Source organism: Cottoperca gobio, chromosome 10 (assembly GCF_900634415.1).
Source record: "Cottoperca gobio chromosome 10, fCotGob3.1, whole genome shotgun sequence".
NCBI classification, from domain to species: Eukaryota; Metazoa; Chordata; class Actinopteri; order Perciformes; family Bovichtidae; genus Cottoperca; species Cottoperca gobio.
Window position 1 is genome coordinate 20,884,056 of NC_041364.1, and position 19,773 is coordinate 20,903,828.

At 40.9% G+C, this 19,773-nt stretch overlaps 1 protein-coding gene across 1 annotated transcript; it reads right to left on the minus strand.

The window, feature by feature from the left end:
• Window positions 1–382: 382 nt before the first annotated feature.
• Window positions 383–19,683, minus strand: LOC115014709 (matrix-remodeling-associated protein 5). The gene is made up of 16 exons (XM_029441747.1): window positions 19,597–19,683; window positions 18,650–18,786; window positions 14,329–14,458; window positions 12,835–13,073; window positions 12,359–12,510; window positions 7,929–11,048; window positions 7,415–7,683; window positions 6,892–7,177; window positions 6,587–6,787; window positions 5,932–6,450; window positions 5,628–5,799; window positions 5,053–5,316; window positions 4,792–4,918; window positions 4,476–4,556; window positions 2,438–3,584; window positions 383–1,846 (listed from the first exon to the last, which is right to left on the minus strand). The coding sequence occupies exons 1-16, from the start codon at window positions 19,681–19,683 to the stop codon at window positions 1,293–1,295; spliced, it is 7,485 nt and encodes a 2,494-aa protein (XP_029297607.1). The 3' UTR covers window positions 383–1,292.
• Window positions 19,684–19,773: the final 90 nt, after the last annotated feature.

Genomic DNA, 19,773 nt, shown 5'->3' on the forward strand with positions numbered 1-19,773 from the left:
AAAATCTAATTTTGGTCCAAAATCTCACCCTTCAGAAATAGATATCACAGACAAAAACAGACAAACAAGTCATTGCTCAGAAGTAGCTTGATGACGTAGTGAGTATACTCACTGGGCTAGTTGGTGAACTACTTCAGCTGGCGAGCTAATAGTCCGAAAATTGCTGGGGGGGTAGAAAATAAAGTATCTATCTATCTCAGCAATTCTCATGGAATGAATTTTAGTTTTAATTGCTGGTATGAGCCTGAAGGAAGCTTAGTGTAATACTCATCATGTCAATTTGAATTAGGCAAGGTTTTGTTGTTTTAACATAGAAAGAATGAGGCAACTGACTGACAACAATAAAAACCTGTATGTTTTATTTTTTACTCATAAATTATGAACTTACATTTTTTTTTTATGTGCACCTTCGTTTTTAGCTACTGTAATCTCACAATTTAGATATTATTAACTTTTTCTTTCCCACCATTATGAACATGAATAAATGACATTGATACATACAGTAATTCATTAGCTGATACACACAGTAGAGCAGCTGTAGCACAGCAATAGGGGGTATTTGTATCCTCATAGAAAAGAGTCTCTGCTCACTAAAAGTTGATAAAATATGGCAATTTATAAGCACGAGTAGAATAATTATGACACTCCACTACTCATTACGGCTTGTTGATTAATTGTTAAGTAGTAAAATTGTGCTGAAAAATGTATTAACAAAGTTCTAAAGCATTTGTTTGTGATGTGAGCAATCTAATATTTGCCATGTACAGCTAAAATCACTGTACATTGTAATTCTACCAGCACATAGACAATAATAGTCATAAGAAGGACACATTACATTTAGATATATCAATCCCAAGAGAGAAGAGTCTCCATAATTTCAGTTGCAGAACAAGCATTGTCATGTTAAAGTAAATTGTACAGGGAGGTAAAAATGTACATATTATATTATGTCGTATGATGAATGTGAAATTACAACTACAGGGTAAGGCCAGAAAGGTAAAGCTTGAGTAGTGAGTTAATACGGCACTTTGAGAAGTGAAAATTCTTTTTAGGGCCAGAAATGTAGAATCGTCTGCACCATAAAATAAAAAACTGTCCGTGAACTCCACATTTGAAACGTCACTGTTCAGCGGAAAGTGCTTTGCAAGGGTCCTCAAGCCCAGCTGCAAGTCAGGCAGTTTTAAGTCTCTCTCCAGAGTATTATGCAGAATATTCAAATCCTGTCGGAAATATCCTCGTCCAGTCTTAATTCTGCTGTGAAATTTTCCCAATAGAATAATTATAACTGTCACTCAGACTACTTGTAGGTAAGTAGATTTAAAGTCTGTCCCGAGTGCATTTTTAGCATTGCATTTGTAAATGCCAGAGTTCATGAGCATAGGGTTCTGTATGACCAGACTGCCTTCCTCCGTCATGTGAATTCCTCCCTGCACTGTGAACCGGTTATGTGGAACCAGCGTTGTGCGTCCAGGCAACGTCCATGAAATATCCGGCTTGGGAATACCAGTCGCAACACAATTTAACTTCACTGGTGATCCCCGGTTGACTCTTGTAATTGAGGTCAGCGTATTGGTGACACGTGGTGGGAAAACCATTACAGAAACTGGGTAGGATAAGGTTGACGAACCAAAAGAGTTGAAAGCTTTACAGATGTATGTCCCTCTGTCAAAGGTTGCAACATGCCTGAGTTGGAGGGTACTATTGGCAAGAAAAGTTACCCGCCCAATGGTTTGAGGTTTGTCCAAAACAAGACCATTAGGTAGGGTCCATGTGATTGACGCCTGTGGCCAGCCATCCACAGTACAGGGCAAGTTGAGATTGAGACCGTAAGTGATCTTCATCCCACCTGGAAAGTAAAAAATATAACAGTAAGTTAATTTCTAATTTTTTCAATATAATACAAAAAATACAATACAAGTGAGGCAATATAAACGGATTTCCAATCGATTCTTCATATGCTTTAAGGATGTTTTCAAACCAGCATTGTTTAGTCTGATTGATTTGGACTGTGGTTTGATTTCCCCCTTGGTACGATTTGTAGATCTGAACACACAAATCATCTTTGGGTGCAGACCTAAACAACCGCACCAAGACCCTTTAGTTTAGAGGAAGTGGTCTCGGTCCAGTCACAAAGTATTCTGGAGCGATTGGTTTGTGATGGGAATTTGAGAAGAAAGAACCATCTTCAGGACCTTCTTGCTACCGCCCAAGACACATCAAATCAATAAGCAAAGTGAATGTTCTTACGCGACTTTGACTGATGTGTTTTGGTTGATTAGTCTGTGTGAGAAGAAATCAAACCAAGTAGAAAATACAGCAAGTTTATTAACCCTTCCACTGATTTGGACCAGAGCAAATAGAACTAGAGGTTTGAAAACACCTTTAGTCTCTTTATTGATCAAACTAAGGCTCCTTAATTTAAGATGAAAAAACATACCTGTAGTTCCCCTGATAACTGGCTTTCTGCCTGCCTCCAGCGCATAACGTTTCTCTGCTTGTCCTGCCACATTTTTTGCAAGGCACCGGTACACTCCCTTATCACTTGCAACCGGTTGAGAGATCTGTAGAGTTCCGTTACCCGGATGATGTGTGAAGCGCTGGAGTCTAACACCAGGTGTTAACATCGTCCCGTTGGGTAGAACCCATGCAAATTCTGGGTTCGGCTTGCCACGAGCGGGGCACTCAAGCATGAATGCCCCAGTGTCTTGCTTTATTGGTAAGATTTCAATGTTGGGAACAGCAAAACTTGGTTTCTCAGCTATTGATACCACATCTAATTCAACCAAAAGTGAGGCTTCACCCAGATTGTTTTTAGCCAGACATATGTACCTCCCTTCATCTGCTTTCCTTACCCCTCTTAGCTCCAAGCTCCCGTTCCGGTGGACTTGGAAGCGACCGCCTAGGTACGGTGTTGGGAGTGAATGGCCATAAGGAGTAACCCAAGATAGTCTTGGTTCGGGTTTTCCTTCCGCTCTGCAATCCAGGTGTGCGGTTTGGTAAGAAACAGCCAAAACCTTTGTGGTACTCCTTCCTTTCATGCTATTGATAAAGGGTTCCTGGACTTCAGCTTCAAGTTTCATGTTTTTAACATCATCCCCAGCAGAATTTCGTGCCACACATGCATATTTTCCTTCGTCTGCCAGTATTACTTTTTTCACCACTAACATCCCATCATCCATGATCTGAAATTTGTCTGACGACATAGATATCACATCATTTCTTGGTGAGATCCACATGATTTTTGGTGTAGGTTCACCAGTAGCCTGACAACTCAATTTAGCTGATTCGCCTAACTTTATTGTAACCAGTGATTGGGATTTTGACATGATCTTTGGAGCATTCGGCCCCACTTTGACGCTCACTTTTCTTTCATCCTTGCCCAGTTTGTTCTTGGCATAACACGTGTAGTCACCCTCATCTCTTTTGCCCATTTGCTGGAGAAGTAAAGTTCCATTGCCAAAAATAACATAGCGACGGTTGCGAAGGCCGCTGTCGTCCGATTGAAGGGCATTGTTGATTAAAGTACCATCTGGGAGACTCCAGGTAACTTCTGGATCAGGGAGGCCTGTTGCAACACAGTCCACCTAAAAAATGAAGCAAAGGACAAAACATTTGTGAATGAGGTAGAAAAGAAGTTCATGGCTGAATCTAGGCTAATTTTCTGAATAAAGATCTTTTTGGTTAGGTTTGTTTTTTAAATCATAAAATGTTTAGCTTTGTTGTAAGGTTGATATGATTTTAAAATTATTCTTGAAAAATGTTCTTGAATGTAAAAAATGCTTTATTTTCTTTTTTAAAGAAACTGACTCAATATAATAATTTGTGTTATATACTTGTTACTGTGTATATATTTTAATTTAAAGCTGCACAAATCTATATTTTGGTCAAACGATTATGTGTAATTTGAATGAATTTGAAACCATTACAATACTATTTCCCAACTCTGCAGTTTCTCTCAGATCTATGGAGCGTTATAGCATCTTTCAGCTCATTGTTTTGGTATTGCAGCCCAAAGGTTTGTGAACACAGAGATGCATTTAGCTGCTAAACAGTCAGACATTTCCCTCAGGAGTTGATTCAGACCAAAAAAGAGAAAATATTGTAATTACACTCATAGGTGGACAGAAACTCCAAATGGATGATAATGATTCATATCTGCTGGATGTGTAAATAGGCAACTGTTTGCTAATACTTTTGCTATATACACTTTATAAGGTGTTAATGTGTCAATGTTGTGTTTACAGCTGCCCCCAAGTGGCTCAAAAATAAACAATTAATACTGCTTTAAGATGCTGTAGGGACCATTGTCTTATTATAAAATCAAATGTATTTGTACACATAAAATCGCAAAATGTAGAAAATTAAATTGAATATACTAGAAGACACAGGTAATATGTAAAAGGGACTACAGTGTCTGATCTGGCCTATCCTATACTACACTTTAAATAAACTTTGAGCTAGCCCTCGAAATCTACCTGGAAATTCTGTCCAAAGGTGACCCTGGTCTGTGCAGTCCTCACATGTTCGATTCTGGGAGGGGTCATTAACACTTCCACCTGATAAATCAAATACATTAAGAAATGCAAGCAAATACATTAAAAAAAATTCAGTGAAAACATGGAAAATACAGAGACAGTCAAGAATTGATCACTGAATGACCCGCTGTTACGGCTTTTGCAAGCCTATATGCTTAAACATTATATCCTATTCTTAGCTGTGGGGACAGACCACATCTTTAGTGGAAACAAGTTGGCAGCAAAATGAACATGCCGTTATCTGTCCTGTTCATACCTGGAAAAGCTCCATGTCCTCCCCATTGGGCCGCTGAAAGACACACAGATAATTTCCACCATCCAGCTCTGTTAGCTGAAGTATCCTCAGAGTCCCATTACGGAAAACTTTAATTGGTCTCTCCGGACTGCAGGCCAATAGAGAAGAGAAATAAGGTTAAATTAAAGCAGTTAGTGATGTTTAATGGAAACTAAAACCTTTAAATGTATTCATAATATGGTCAGTAGTGAACCAATTCATAAATTAATGGAACTAAGTTACCTGTATCGATGTTCCATGATGGTCTTGGAGGGTAGCTGCCAGATGGTCCCTCTTGTGGATCCGGTAGACTCTGGACAGTGGAGGTAGACAGCAGAACTGTACATAGCTGAGACAGAGTGCTGTTGGGATGGTACACCATGGCGTTGGGTTGGAGGAATGGGAAGAGGAGGAGGCTGGTGGGAGAAGGAGGGTGGATCTGCCCTCACCTCCAGCTGGACGGTTCTTTTGGCAATGCCCACAGGATTAGTGGCTAAACACTCGTAACTGTGGAAAGATTGACAGTAGCCTGGTCAGAGCTCAGATCAACAGTCAGAGAAGAATATTTTCAAATTCACATTGGCCTACCTAACTTTAATTTGTCTTACATATAGCTTCAGAGGGATCTCAAACCTTAAATTGAGAGGATTATTTGACTAGGTTGAGCGAATAAGAACACATTCTGATGTAGCTAGGTGGGCCAACTAAAACCAGAACTGTATCTTATTATAGGGGTCAGTACACATATTTAACCAGAAATGTGACCAGTGCATAGACAGAAAGACTGAATAAGACTAAAATAAATACACATCGCATACCTTCCAGCATCAGCTGGTGAAACATTCTTCATATACAGCGTCCCATTGGGGAAGACAAACAGCCTGCGTCCAAGATACTGTGTTGGCTTAACATGGACACCTGCTGGGAGCGTCCATTTCAGAGCAGGCACTGGTTCGCCCTTCACAGAGCAGTGGACATACACACTCCTGCCTGGTTAAATGTGATTTTATTAGTTTAGATTACTTGTGACATTGCGAACATTTTATTGTCTTTTACCAGCCATATCATGAGGAAAGCTTTCTGTTATGGGAAGTTTGGAGATGTTAAAGTTCTATACTATACCTGGCTGAATGATCACAGTATCCATGGCATCTTCTCTGATGCTTGGAGGAAGAGCTGCCACATGGAGATGATAAGTGATTGTATCAGCACCTGCTGCATTGCTTGCGATACATTTATAGTCCCCTTTGCTGGAGAAATTGAGAGAGTGAATTTGAAGGGTTCCATTTTGAAGCAGAGACATCCGAGAAAGAGGAGTGTGAACACTCCCGATGTCACGTACAAACGTCCTGTCCGGAAGAATCCAGGAAATTTGGGCAGGTGGTTTTCCCGAAGCGAGGCAGTCAAGAATCGCATTTTTTCCAAGGTAGACTGCTATTTCTGTGGATGTGGGCGGCCGGATCTTGGGTGCCTCAGTCTGGACAGCTAGGGTAATGACCATGCGATCTGATCCAAAGCTGTTTTGGGCCGTGCAGAGGTACTGGCCTCTATCCTGAAGCTGGATGTTTTTAATAACAAAAGTTCCATTTTTGAAGACTTCAAAACGTGGACCATGCTTAGTGTTGGCTGGGATGGTGGCACCTGAGAGGGAAACATACAATAATAAAGAGACAATAAGTAGGGAGCAATTTAAACTCCGTCTATTTCCCCCAGAATTGTCTAATTTTCCTACATTCTGTAATCTGCTTTTTGACTTGATTCCTTTTCTCTCCCTTACCTGTGGAGACTTTGGTCCATGCAATACTGGGTTCAGGATTCCCGGTTACTTTGCAGGGTAGGAACACATCACTCTCCGCCAATACTGACACACTAGCTGTGGTTACCGTGTTAATATGGGGCTTTAGCCCACCACTTCCAGCTCCGAACACCCATGGGAAAGGAGGTGCAGCTGTGGGCCGCCGAGAGCTGATCCGTCCTGCTACAAAGATACATTTAAATCCCAAAAATAATATCATTATTACTTAATAAAATTCTATTTCTAATATAAATACATTGCATTTATCTTTTCAATAGTGCATCTACCTCCAACAGGCCACCAACCTCCATACAGTACTCCAGGGGTGGTGGGGTGGTATGGACGAGGGGTGGGAATGAAACCAGAGAATGATGATGATGAAGGTTTTGCAGGGTTCAAAGGTTGCAGGTTGTAAGTGTAAGAACCAGTTGGTGGTGGTGGTTTGGAGTTGTAGGGTCTATGTGGTGATTGAGGGTTGGGTTTAGGTGTGATTGGGGATGGAGGATTGTGGTAGCTAGTGCGAGGTTTGGGTGTCACCATCCTCCCCAGCTGTGCGATTCGATCGAGCTGTGCCTGGAAAAATTTAAATATTATATATAGGCCTACCTACATATTTGAGTATTAACACATTTTGGAATTAAATCCCATTTATGAGAGCTGGTTCATCATCAATGCCATCATTACCAACTCTGCTGCTATCAAAGCCAAATGTTGCTCATTCATTTTGTGTTTTCAAAGCACGAATAAACATTTAGATGCCATTAAGATTGATCATATTGTGTATACCCGCAAAACCACACGTCATCATACCTGTCTGTATCTATTCCTCAGCCTTGATAGAAAAAGTTGATCTCTGGTTTGGGTCCTGCCATCCACATGATGATTTTGTTGTTGATGATGATGTGACAGATGAGGATTTGGGAGCGTAACTCTGGAGTTTTCTGTTGTTCCAGAAACTGTAGTTGTGGGTTTCACTGTTTCAGCCGTGATCTCTGGCCGGTTAGTAACAACCGGGATTTGAGCCCAGGGGTGGGGGAGAGGCCAGGGTCGGTGCGTAGACACAGGGTGTGACCCAGGACCTACAAACAAATTGATCAAATATATATCATCACATTCCAACCAGGATTAGAGTGATGTCATAGAATAACATCAAACCAACATAATATTGTCTTTTTTTGAGTATATTAGCTTGTCATACTCAAGATAACCATATTGTTCTTTTTCCTGTATCTCTAACACTCTTTTATCAATCACATTTGGTAATCACACCTCATTTCAAAACAGTGTTTAAAAAAACAAATAATTACACTGCAGCTGTATTTACCTTGCCTTGGATGAGAAAATGGCCTTTGACCTGACCAGGAAGGGTAGAGGGGGTAGTGATGATGGTGTGAAGGCCAGCGGGAGGTTGGGGGGATTCTGGGAGGTTGGGAATGTCTGCCTGGGTTAATTTCCCCTTGTCTTCCTGTATTTCTGTCTTGGTTTGTGTGTGTTGTTCTGGAAGTAGTAGTTTGCCTTCCTCCCTGTTTGTTCTGATGGAGCCAGGGATGAACCGGCTCTATTATTGGGAACATATGGATCTCAGGCTTTGCTTTTGGCTTATTTACCTCTTTATCCTCTTTCGGTGTGACTTCTTCTCTTGTTCTGTCTCTTGTTGAATGCGAGGTAATAACCTTGGAAGATGAAGTTCTTACCTGGGTTGGTGTATTTTGTTCTGGTGAAGTTCGAGTGTTAGGTCTTGGTCTATTTTGTGTAGTTAACTGGATGTTATCCTGTGTATTGTAACCCTGTGAAACCCACTCCTTTACAGATTTATCTGCGTCTTTCTCACTGCTTTCTGAGTCTAGTTTGTGTTTTCCTTGCCCTTCCATTGCTGTAATTACCTCCCTCTCCGTCTCTCCTGCAAGATCTTTATTTTCTCTGCCATTTTCTTCAGTTTGAGTTCTGATATCAACCCTTTGGCTCTCAGATTCCTTCAGATTTTCTTCAACAATCCTTTCAGTTGGATGACGGGTACTATCAAGCTTTGGAGTGACAATCATCTTTGGATTAGGGGGAGAGCTACCTACATCCTTTTCTCTATCTGATGGTAATGTGGTACGACTGCTGTCAAGATCATGAGTGGTATGAGGGGTTTTACTGTTTAAATCTTCCTTGGTATCAGAACTACCACCATCCTTGTAATTATATTCTTCATAGTATGCACCTTCATCTTCCTCTGTCTGATACTCAGCAGATGAAGTTTCATAGTTTTGCACTGTGGTTGGAACAGGTGTTGTTGTCATAGTAGTAGTGGTAGTAGTCGTAGTTGTGCTTGTTTTTGGTGTGGTGGTTGTTGTTGGGGGAACAGTTGTTTGGGGCTTGTTTGATGAATGGTAGAAGGGGTGCCCGTGCGGTCGAACTCTCACCATTGGGGGTTTTCTACGTCTATAAGGAGGCCTTCTTCTGTTTGACTTACCAGGAACGATGTTGTGGTTCCTTCTCCCCTCTCCAGAGTGCTTATTTTCTGACTGATCGACTAGCTGAGGAGTTCCAACAGCAGGAGGGTCTGTTACAGCTTCTGCTTTTCCTGCAGTCCCACCAACACGGTTTGGGGTTGGTTCTGTATTTCTGGGAGGCGGAGGTAGTAAAACCTCCGGCAGACTTTCCGGTGTTTCAGAGTTATCCCCTTTCTTCTCAGTAGAATAGGCTTCAGTCTTAGCTTTTGTGATGATGGGGACATTTGTTGTCTCTTTCCTAATAACAGGAGGGGTGGTAGTAGGGGGTAAATTGTTCAAGGTAGTAGCAGTTGTAGTAGTAGGTTTGAACGCAATTGTTTGGACAGCTTCAGTGCTGGGCTCTGGTAGCGACTGCTCTGTGGGTAGGGCAACACTTGGTTTAGCATTAGCTTTAGCCAGTATTTCTGCCCAACGATTTGGATCTAATTCCTTAACAGATTTATTGGGTTTTCTCTTTGAATCTTTAATTCTTATTCTTTTTGAAAACCCATTAGGATTCCTTTGCTGTGTTCCTACCTTCTTAGGGAACTGTGTAGCAAAAGGACGTATAATTTCCTGGTAATTTCCTCCTGAACCCTCGCCCTCCTCCACGCCAACTAGCAAGTTCTGCTGCTTTTTTGCAGTCTGTAGTTTGGATCTGTCAGGGGCCTTTTCTGCTGTGACCTCCACCATGTGTGACAGCATGTCAACTCCATACAGATTTGAGGTCAAGCAGGTGTATTCCCCTGCATCTTCTGGTGTCAACCTCCTTACCACCAAAGTCCCATTTTTCATCATTTCTGTCCGTCTTGTCTGTTGCGTGGGGAGAAGAATTTGGTTTTTAGGTAAGTACCACATAGTTTGACTGGGCAGGACTGAGGTCACATCACAAGGGAGGGAAAAAGAGTGACCTTTTTCAACTACAATTTTCTGACCATTGAAAGCGGTGGGGCTGAGTGAGAGTCCTTTAATGGTGAGCCTCAGAGGCATAAAGTCCACACCGGCTTTGATTCTGACCATACAGTGGTAAAGGCCAGAGTCAGACTGTGTGGCATTTAAAATCACAAGTTCTCCTCTTTCAGAAATTTCAGTCCTATCAGTTGCATCTTCCACAATGGACAAATCTGGAAGCATCCACTCCAATTTCACCTCCGGATCTGAAGAGACAACATTGCACTCCAAGATAACCTTTGAACCTTCGAGAGCAGTCTTAACCCGTCCTGCTGTCCCTCTGCGAATTAGAGCCCAGGAAACAGCGAGGTCATTCTCATCTTCCGGCCCTCTATGGCTGTTGATGTGCTTGGTAATTACAGTAGTGAAATCCATCACCAGTTTCTTGGTTGTTGTCTGCTGTCTGTTGAGTCTCAAAGTGACTCTTGGTTGAAGCAGCCATGAGGGTTCAGCTACCAAATACCCTTTTAATTCTGTGAAATATGGGGAATTTTCATTTATGGCTTGGACATATTGATAGGTTACTCCGCTTGCATTTCCTCTCTGTTGACCTCTCTCCAAGATAGCAGGGCTTTCATAGTAATATGCGACCAATTGCCATAGATTTTGCAACGTCTCTCGATCAATCTCACACTCAAGGACAGTCACCAGTGACACATTGACAGTCAACTCCCCCGGTGAACGTGGATTTACTGTCCAAGTCATAGGTGAACTGTCTCCAGGGTGTCGCACATCACATGCCACATGAGCACTGTTTCCATGGCTGTCGGAGAGAACAACGGTCAGATGACCTAACGGCTTCTCAAAGTCACGGGTGTAGGGGAGGTCAGGCTCTGCTTCAGATTCAGCCCAAACAGGATTGTCCCACTGTTTGAGGGCGGACTGAAGAGCTGGTCGTTCACAGGTAAGCTTGTCTGGGGTCAGTCCCAGCCAAAGAGTCCCATTCAGAGTTTGAGGAGAGGAGCACTGGGGGCAAGTCTCACTGGAGCCACGTTCCTTCTTGCACTTTATTACGCCTGGGAGAAAGAGGGAGAGAGAAGAAGAGTAGGAGGAACAATAAGAAATGAAGGAAACAATCCAAGGAAATGGATGGAAAGGTAAAAAATAATACATGTATCTGGGATTCTAGGGGTTTGGAAAAATGCGTATATAATTTTATCTCTTCATGAGTTTGAGTTCAGTGAAGGTTCATGCATCCACTAATAAGGTTCTGGCAGTAACATAACCTATTTCAGATGAATCAGTCCATAAACACAATGATATATTATCAAATGTTCTTTTGATACAAACAGCTAGCATATGGGACTGGTTACAAGAAATATGAAAACGTAACAAGCAATGACAAAAGAGACAAAGCACATGTGTTATGGTAAATCTTTAATGAGAAAGACGGATAAAGAAAAAGTAAACAATTTAATACATTTTCTCGACTGCATGTGGATCAAATACGGTCAATTTATGAGTGCAGTTGTGTCCTTCTTATGTCATGCAGAAGCTGGATGGCTGACATACAATAATCTCTGCCAGTACTTTGTTCTACATCTGGTCAAAAACATGCATCTGAAGCACAGAAACATTGTTCTTTGTGTGCATATGTTCATAATAAAGAAATAGGTTACAACCAGTTATTAAGTTGTCTGTCTTGCCTCTTGGATGATTCATCTACACTAGAGTTTATTTAAAGGTTAAAAAAGTTTAATATGGCAAAAAGTTTAATATAACATAGACATGTGAGTCTTGTGTTCACAACATGTTTCCACTTCCAACAAGCGTCCAAACAAGTTAGCAGGTTTAAAGCAGCCCAAAAGTTATGATGCTTACTTTTATGTCATGTGAATGGAGGGGGTTGCAAATAGACCTTTTCTGTTTTGGTTCACTCTCAGCGCTCAAATAAAGTTGTTTTCAGCTGCAGCAGGTAGCTGTTTTTGCCGACAAATCGTTAATAAAAACTACTTGCCCAGCCCCAAACGACAAGCACACTAAAATATCACACAGCTGGTGAACATAGTGGAGCATTGAACTGAAAAAAGACCCATATATTTCCCTCAGGACTTGGTTGACACTGAAACTGCTAAAAGGGGGGAATGAACATCTGGTGGAAACAAACACACTTCAAAATGACTTTGTATGTTATGCTTTCAGCTAGTTCTCCTTCCCTCAGGTGGCCAAAAAAATTATTAATGCCACTTTATAAAAAAATAATAATCTCCCTTACGAACCTTAATATAGTTATGCAGCTGTAGATGAAAGCTTTTGGCACGACAGGAGTGAAGGAAATAGTGTTCTAATGTGAGAACATAAGATTAAAGCATTGATTCATCCTTACCGTCACGTGTGGAGCTCCATTCTACCAACCAGTGGAGCTGGCAGTCACAGGTCCAGGGATTACCATGTAGAGAGAGGAGCTCAAGCCTGGGAGCTGTCTTCAGTGCTGCGGCAGGGAGCTGCTCCAACAGATTGTCTGAAAGGTGTAAGTGTCTGAGACAAAAACATTGTATCATTTCCTTCATTCATTGGTCTGCAGGGTGACACTGGGATGGTGAATTGTGCAGAAGGTAGGGAAACAAATATACTGTAGTAACCTTAAGGTATGACATACAGGTATTTCAACTTTATATCTTTGAGCAATTTAGGAAATCTATGCATCTTTTAACTCTTATTAAGAACATGCAAACTCCACTAATTAAATGTTTTAATGACATTCCTGTAAGCAGGGTCACCTCCATTAAACAGATATAAATAGATGCTTCAAAAGTCCAAACTATTTATAAAAATAATAAATATTGTCTTTTTATTTCTTACTTGAGTCCAGACGTCCAAAAGCTTCCTAATAGTGACACCGTTATGAAGGTATGAGGGTGGATCTCTTTGAGAAGGTTCCCCTCCAGCTGCAGGAGTTTTAGGGAGGTCAGGCCAGAGAAGGAGTACGGCTCTATAAAGTCAAGGAGGTTGTGGTCCAGATGGAGACGGATCAAACTAACAAGGCCCTCAAAAAGACCAGGGTTCACCGACGTTAGCTTGTTGTAACTCAACTTCAAGATCTGGAGAAAAAAAAAAAGAGTTAGTGTTATACTGACATTTATTGAACATTAAAACTATAATAAGCAACTATCAAGGGGACACAAGGGACCGGATTGTGTAAATTATGATCCCAAATTATGAAGGGGCATCCCTTCCTCATAGTTTAATATTAGTGGTGTTTGTTCCAACCCAACACAAATTGTGACTGCTTAATATCAAATTGTATCTGCATAATTATGTTCCCATACAACGAAACTGAATTGTCAACTGTGTTTTGAGGGGAATGTATTTTACGTTACTTATTTACGTTTTTATATAAAAATCCATGGAAAACCCCGCAGGGAGGAGGTGGGGTTGTATGGGTGAGTAACCCACACACAGGAGTCTGGTCTTCGTGTCCTGTGTGAAACCAAAAGTCAATGTTGACTTATTTTAGTCTATAACGGTAGTCGGTAACCTTAATAACCCTAACCCTTTTTTCTAAACCTAACCAAGTAGTTTTTGTTTTATTTTGTTTCAATTTACAACATTAATCACGTGTTTAAAACTGCAACCGTAAGTATGCAGTTTAGTTGTATGGGAACGTAATTCTGTAGGATACATGGTTGGATGTATTGGCATGGATCTTCAGTCTATTTAGAGTTTAGGTTCTGATTGGACCCATCTGGACCCAACAAGTCTCAAGTGTCAAGTAATCAAAGTGCAACTAATTATTGGCTTTATTGTGGTTAAGGTATTGGGAGATTTGATTTGGATCCATTTGGACATACACAGTGGTGTTAGCCAGCCCCAGTGTGTTTCACTACTTTTACATATGCTTTCGCTACAAATAGCTCCAGCTATGATTTAGAGCCAGATATGGAGAAGGTAACAGATGCAAACATTTAAGAGGGTTTGAAACAAATCCAAGACACCACATCAACAACTGTAAGTATTTTACTACTTTGGCTTTACTTTGATCTTTTTCAACCATTGGACCTGAACAGAGTGCAGGAGAAACTGCAGACTCTTGAAGAATTCAGTCAAATAAGTTAAGATAGATATTTCAGGGTCGATGACTCCAGAGGTTGTATTCAAAACGGATCCAACTTACTTTTTCCACCTTTACATAAACAAACAAACTAATCTGTCTGATTTGAAAACACATTTAGAGATGTTAAGTATTAATTCTGTAGTTAAAATTCTAGGATACACACACACACACACACACACACACACACACACACACACACACACACACACACACACACACACACACACACACACACACTCTACCTGTAGTGATCTCAGGCTGTAAAACGCCCCAGGATTGACTGTGCTAATGTCGTTGCCATGCAACATGAGCATTTCCAGTTGCCGTAGGGACCTGAATTCTGACCCCTCTACCTCCGTCAGGCTGTTATAGCTGTTAGAGAGAAGAAACAGGACCAGTTACTGGAATGAAAGAGTAACAGGGGGTCAAATAGGGGGGTCAGAGGGATAGGAAACTAATATCAGTTAACAGTCGGTGCTTGAATGTGTATCTGGGCAATGTGACCTTTCAAATGACGGGGGGGCTAGCTGGAAAGAATCGATGGAAAGAAGTAGAGAGGGATCACAGAGACTCCTCAGTCAACCTTTGACCCGCACTTATTTCATCATTCGTCAGAGGAAACACACACATATCAAGAATTACCATGCTGTATCTACCTCACAACTTACCTCACACGTTTTGTCATCTTGTACACAAGGTGCATAGGAGCCATGTTACATATTTATATAAGCAATCAAAATACAAAGAACTATTGAAAAACCCTTCTTGGAGTCTTCAGGTTTCAGCACATTACAGCAGACATCTGACAAAGAGTCAAAGTGATTGCCAAATACAGTACTTAGAACAGTAGATTCCAGAGCCACAGACATTATTCATCAAAGAAACGCAACAGAGCATGTTGTCTATTGGCAGGGGCAGACAGCATTTGACAGATTTCAGTGAATGAGACTAAGTCAGGCCTTCCAACAACGGAAATCAGCACAGCACATTGTCTAACAGAGTGTACTATCCTGTAGTAAGTTCTTCAGCTGTAAAACTCACAGCATTCCTGGGTGCAGTTATCCCGACCCAATTGAATACATATGGGAGATTCTGCGTTTTTCCACTGCCATCAATAAACCAGCTCACAATATATCACCTAGAGGTCACTTTCATCCAGAGTGTCTTTCAGTACCATGATGCACATATTTTTAGTTCAGGTTTCCCCATTGGGAACTGAACTTCGAACCCTGGCAGTGTTGGTGCTTTGCTCTTATACCATGACCAAAGCTGTTGCATTCCTTCAGTACAGAGGAGTTACAAGCACTCACAGGATATATTTCATGGCACACTGAAGCAGGTCAAATAAATGTGGGTCATCTCATTAAAGACACTTTTGACTATGTAAAGAAAAAAAGTATAATAATAGATGCTCAGACACTGTTACTTGCAGTATTTTATAGTTTAGCAACAATTGTCTGTGACTTTTGCATATGTTTGTCTCGATCAAATGAATCGTACAAATGGGGTGATGGCTCACACTTTCGGATAATCTCCCCTCAAAGGCATTCAGGGTGGTGCACTCGATGATACAAGCAAAAAGTATCAACACTAGTTTAAAAAGGTAGGTAAAAACAGCTTCACTTTCTTACCTCCATATACACCTGGACAAATTGGGCAGGTTTTTTGGATCCTTTTATTCACAAAGTTACAAACATTTTTGGATGCAGAATCAGAAGTCAGACATGGTGAAAAATGGGGGGGGGGGTCATTCAGATGCCAAGCATGCCAAGCACTTATTGTAATTTGAAGCATCCTAAGGCTTAAAGTGCACAGCTGCACCTTCACTTTGTTTATTCAGTCCAGTTTCCTTTGTTGCACTTTTGTATATAAACTTTAAATTTCAGCAGCACTAAATTTCAAGGGAGCTAGACCTCTTCACCAAATAATCCACGCTCTTCCAATGAGACAGATTGCTATGAGAGATTGCTGGAGGGAGATAATTTGATTTCAGTTTTAATCATGGCAGACTTGTATGTGCTGTTTTCCATAATTCTTTCTTCTTTTGAAAGAGAACATGATGGCTGCATTAATTAGAGCAGCCACTTTTTAATTCAAACCGCATCTCTCTAAACTAAAGGAAAACAGGCCCAGAGTGTAGATAACACACTCCAATCATGCCTGGTGTGAACGTATACCAAATGTTTTGCATTAGAGAAAATCCCCTGCTCTGCACCCCAGTTTGAAGTGTGTTCCAGTGTTTAGAAAGTCAAGGGTGGTCCCATTCCAAATGTCTGTTTTGCTTAAGTGTCCTTGAGAAATTCCCTTTATTTCTATTATAACAGACTCCGCCTTCTACCACACGCAAAGAAAAGCCATCAGCAATCAATAGGGAATCAGAAATAGAGTATACAAAAGTGCAACAGTTCTCTGCAGTACAAACTGTGATCGTTAATGAAAACTGTGACTGAATATGTTCATCAACAACCTTTTGCAACATGCAATATTTTTTAAATAAAACCTTTACCAAAATGTCTCTTTATTTCTGTTGAAAGAAAAGGAAACAAAATATTATAGACTAGGTTTTTCTTTTTAGTGCAGCAGTTCTGTTTCTTGTGCTGCAATATCAGGACGACAGCGACAGTGCACAGTGAGCAACATGAGTAACTTACTAACTAAAGTTAAAGTTAACAATGACAATAACAGGTCATGGGCAAAGAAACAAAGATACTCTATTGTGGCTGGATTAGATTGATGTTACTACATAATACTACATTACTTTGTAGAGTTAGGTAAAAAACACTTTTAATGTATTTCCACACAGTTTTCTTTAACGGAACTCTTCAGAATAATGTAGTAGAATAAAATGCCCCTTGGCCTTGGAAGTAACACCGTGTCAGGTCACTACTGTAGCTAGTGAGCTGGACATGCTAATGTCTGTAGCTACATTAGAGCAGACAAACAAACTTTGTTTTTGTCTTACTTTGATTATTTGTTTTAGAGACAGAGACTGGAAGCAGGGGGGGAGGGAGGGGTGTGGCATGCAACAAAGGTCCCAAGGATGGAATTGAATTGAAGTTGCGGTAATGTGACACGTGTTGTAACCTCTCAGCTCCTGCGCTCCTACAAACATACTCTTTAACCCATTCCTTACACCATATGCTGTTCCTGTATCTTTGTTTTTGACAGGCTAAAAGAAAGACTCCATCCTCCATATTCTTCATATACAGAGTAACATTTTTAATACAACCCCATGCACACTGCTTTGTAGTAGATACATCCAAAGCTTGATGGGCCTGCTGTACTGTTCAGGAGAGGAGTCAAGGAGCATTTGTTCAATGTGGAATCAGCCTCTCACTGATTGTTGCTGCCATGTGGAAATCATATATTGTCCATTTTTGTAACTTTTTGATAGTTATAAGGGGAAATGATATAATATCCCATGTGTCTGTTTATGTGCACTGTATGTTTCCACCCTGCCATATGTCTTTACAATGGTTAGATCAAATCCATAAAAAAGGCAGATGTATGAATCTATTACTTTATTCAATTTGACCTGAAGGGGGTGGTGTAATTTAATATTAATATAACGCCTGCTGTTGCCAAACCCTTCCTAATGTCGTCCCAGTAGTGTAATGCTGGCTATATAAAACAGTATATCTGATTCGAGACCAAGACTATCACATAGCTCCCACAGTCCTGCTCCTTCAGTACAATGAGTTCATATGTAGACAGTTCACCTCATGCGGACTGCAGCTTGGCACCACATTGTAGCCTTTGTGAGCGTTTACCTGATGAAATGCTCTATCACATCACGGCATGTATGCAGTAGTGAAGAGCGGGAGAGCGACTCTAAGCACAAATGCAAAACACCTGTAATGCACTGATATCTGTTTCCACAATGGAGCCCCACATGCAAATGGAAAGCCTGCAGTGAACTATAGCATAGCTCTGGCTGCTGCTGGCCAAGTAGTTTACCATGTAAATATGTATTGTATGGAGCCAATTATTAGACAAAGCAGTTTGTTATACAAAACAGTGGCCAGGCTATTTTCCCCCTTTCCTGTAGGGCAGCTCCGTCCACATGGAAGTGATCAGGAGATGTATCCCCTCCGGAGTCAGCTCAGTACCACATGCTGGTGCTAAGCCCTTATCTTCTAGGTTTGAAGCAGATGTTGTCAAGTCAAATGTACCATAGGCTACTGATTATCTCGACTGTTCTCTTTGGTGTAAAATCGTCTTCTTTTGTTCTTAAGGAAGGATGACAACCAATGGAAAGCAGCAATATGGTTTCATGAGCTAACCCTTTAAGGCAAGAGATTAATTCCTCTCGAATCCATGGCATGAAAAAGGTGATCTCGACAACGAAAAAGCACTTGCCTCAGCATTTTGGTTTGAAAGTTATTAGAGGCTGTGTTGATAATTTGTCAGCCAAAGAAAACACTTATCTGACAAATCACCTACTCCACATTCCACATTAGTTCCTGCAGAGTGTTTAGTTTGCTTCCCCATGGGCTGCCATTGATAGCAATGTCTCAAGGCTTCTGTGTTCACGTGTGTTTATGCATAGTGAGTGAGTCTTACCCGAGGTTGAGTCTCTCTGTGTCTTTTGGGAAGATTTTTGGTATGGTGGTGAGGTGTCTGAACGTGCAGTGGACCTCTTTAACACCTGGACAGCTACAGCTCTGTGGGCAGGATGGGATGGCATGTATCGGGGAGATCTACAGAGAGGAGACGTTAACAACAGAAAGTAAACAGAGGGAGAAGGATAGGAATAAAACAAAAGACAGACCAGAGAAGATAAACGAGGGAAGACATGAGGAAGAAGTGAGCAGTAGAAACAAATTCAGAAAGTTAGAAAAGATGAGATAAGAGAAGGAGAAACAAACAGATGAGTTCAGACCTGTGCAGGCACTGACAATTTGGAAAGAAATCAATACTAAGTGGAGGAAATCGACTTGGGGCTTATATAATGAAATAGACCAGGTGTAAAACATTGTGCCCTCCTGTGCCCAATTCCCTCAAGATAAATAACAGATTTTATTAGACAAACTAAGGGGGCTCCATTTAACAACAACAAAACAACAAAATATTTCCCAAACACATGCATTTTTGCTAAAACCTTATCAAACACATCTGTTTGTCTTGTCTGTGTGAGTCCAAATTGTTTGAAATAGTAAGGTTTTAATTCAAAGAGCATGTGTTTGGGAGGTAGTGAGCACACGACTGGATAAATGAGACTTGGATTATACTGCCTTTTTTGATTCTTCGTTGACCATGGACACATTCGATTAAAACAAAGTATTTATTAAAAAGATTCAGGGTCACACGGTGTGAGTAATTGATGTACAAATGGTCATTTTGTGGGTAAAGTATTCCTAGTAATAATAACACATTCACATTGTCTTCACAGCAATGGAAACTGCTCTTTTTTGTAGATTTATGGTCACTTTATAAGTTACTTTTATCAGTCAAACTTTGCTGATTTAAGCAACAACAAGAAGTTGAGAGCTTCCACAATGAAGATTTACCGTTTGCCATAGCAGTGATGAGAAGAGCAGGGGAAACCACGCTGCAGCCAACCTGCAGAAGATGTTGGCGCACCACCACAGCGCCATGACTGGATGGCTGACCGCTCACGTCATTAATACACCTGCAGGAGGGGATGAAGTGATTTAGATGCAAGGATTTATGTCAACAAAAAGTAA

Excerpts from the sequence above, each read along its gene's own strand:
- LOC115014709 (XM_029441747.1), bottom strand. The coding sequence starts at position 19,683 with ATGGCGCTGTGGTGGTGCGCCAACATCTTCTGCAGGTTGGCTGCAGCG. Across the intron at positions 12,511-12,834 it reads TTTTGGACGTCTGGACTCAA|ACACTTACACCTTTCAGACA; the intron begins GTAAGAAATAAA and ends TTTTTGTCTCAG. Across the intron at positions 7,178-7,414 it reads TGAGGAATAGATACAGACAG|GCACAGCTCGATCGAATCGC; the intron begins GTATGATGACGT and ends AAATTTTTCCAG.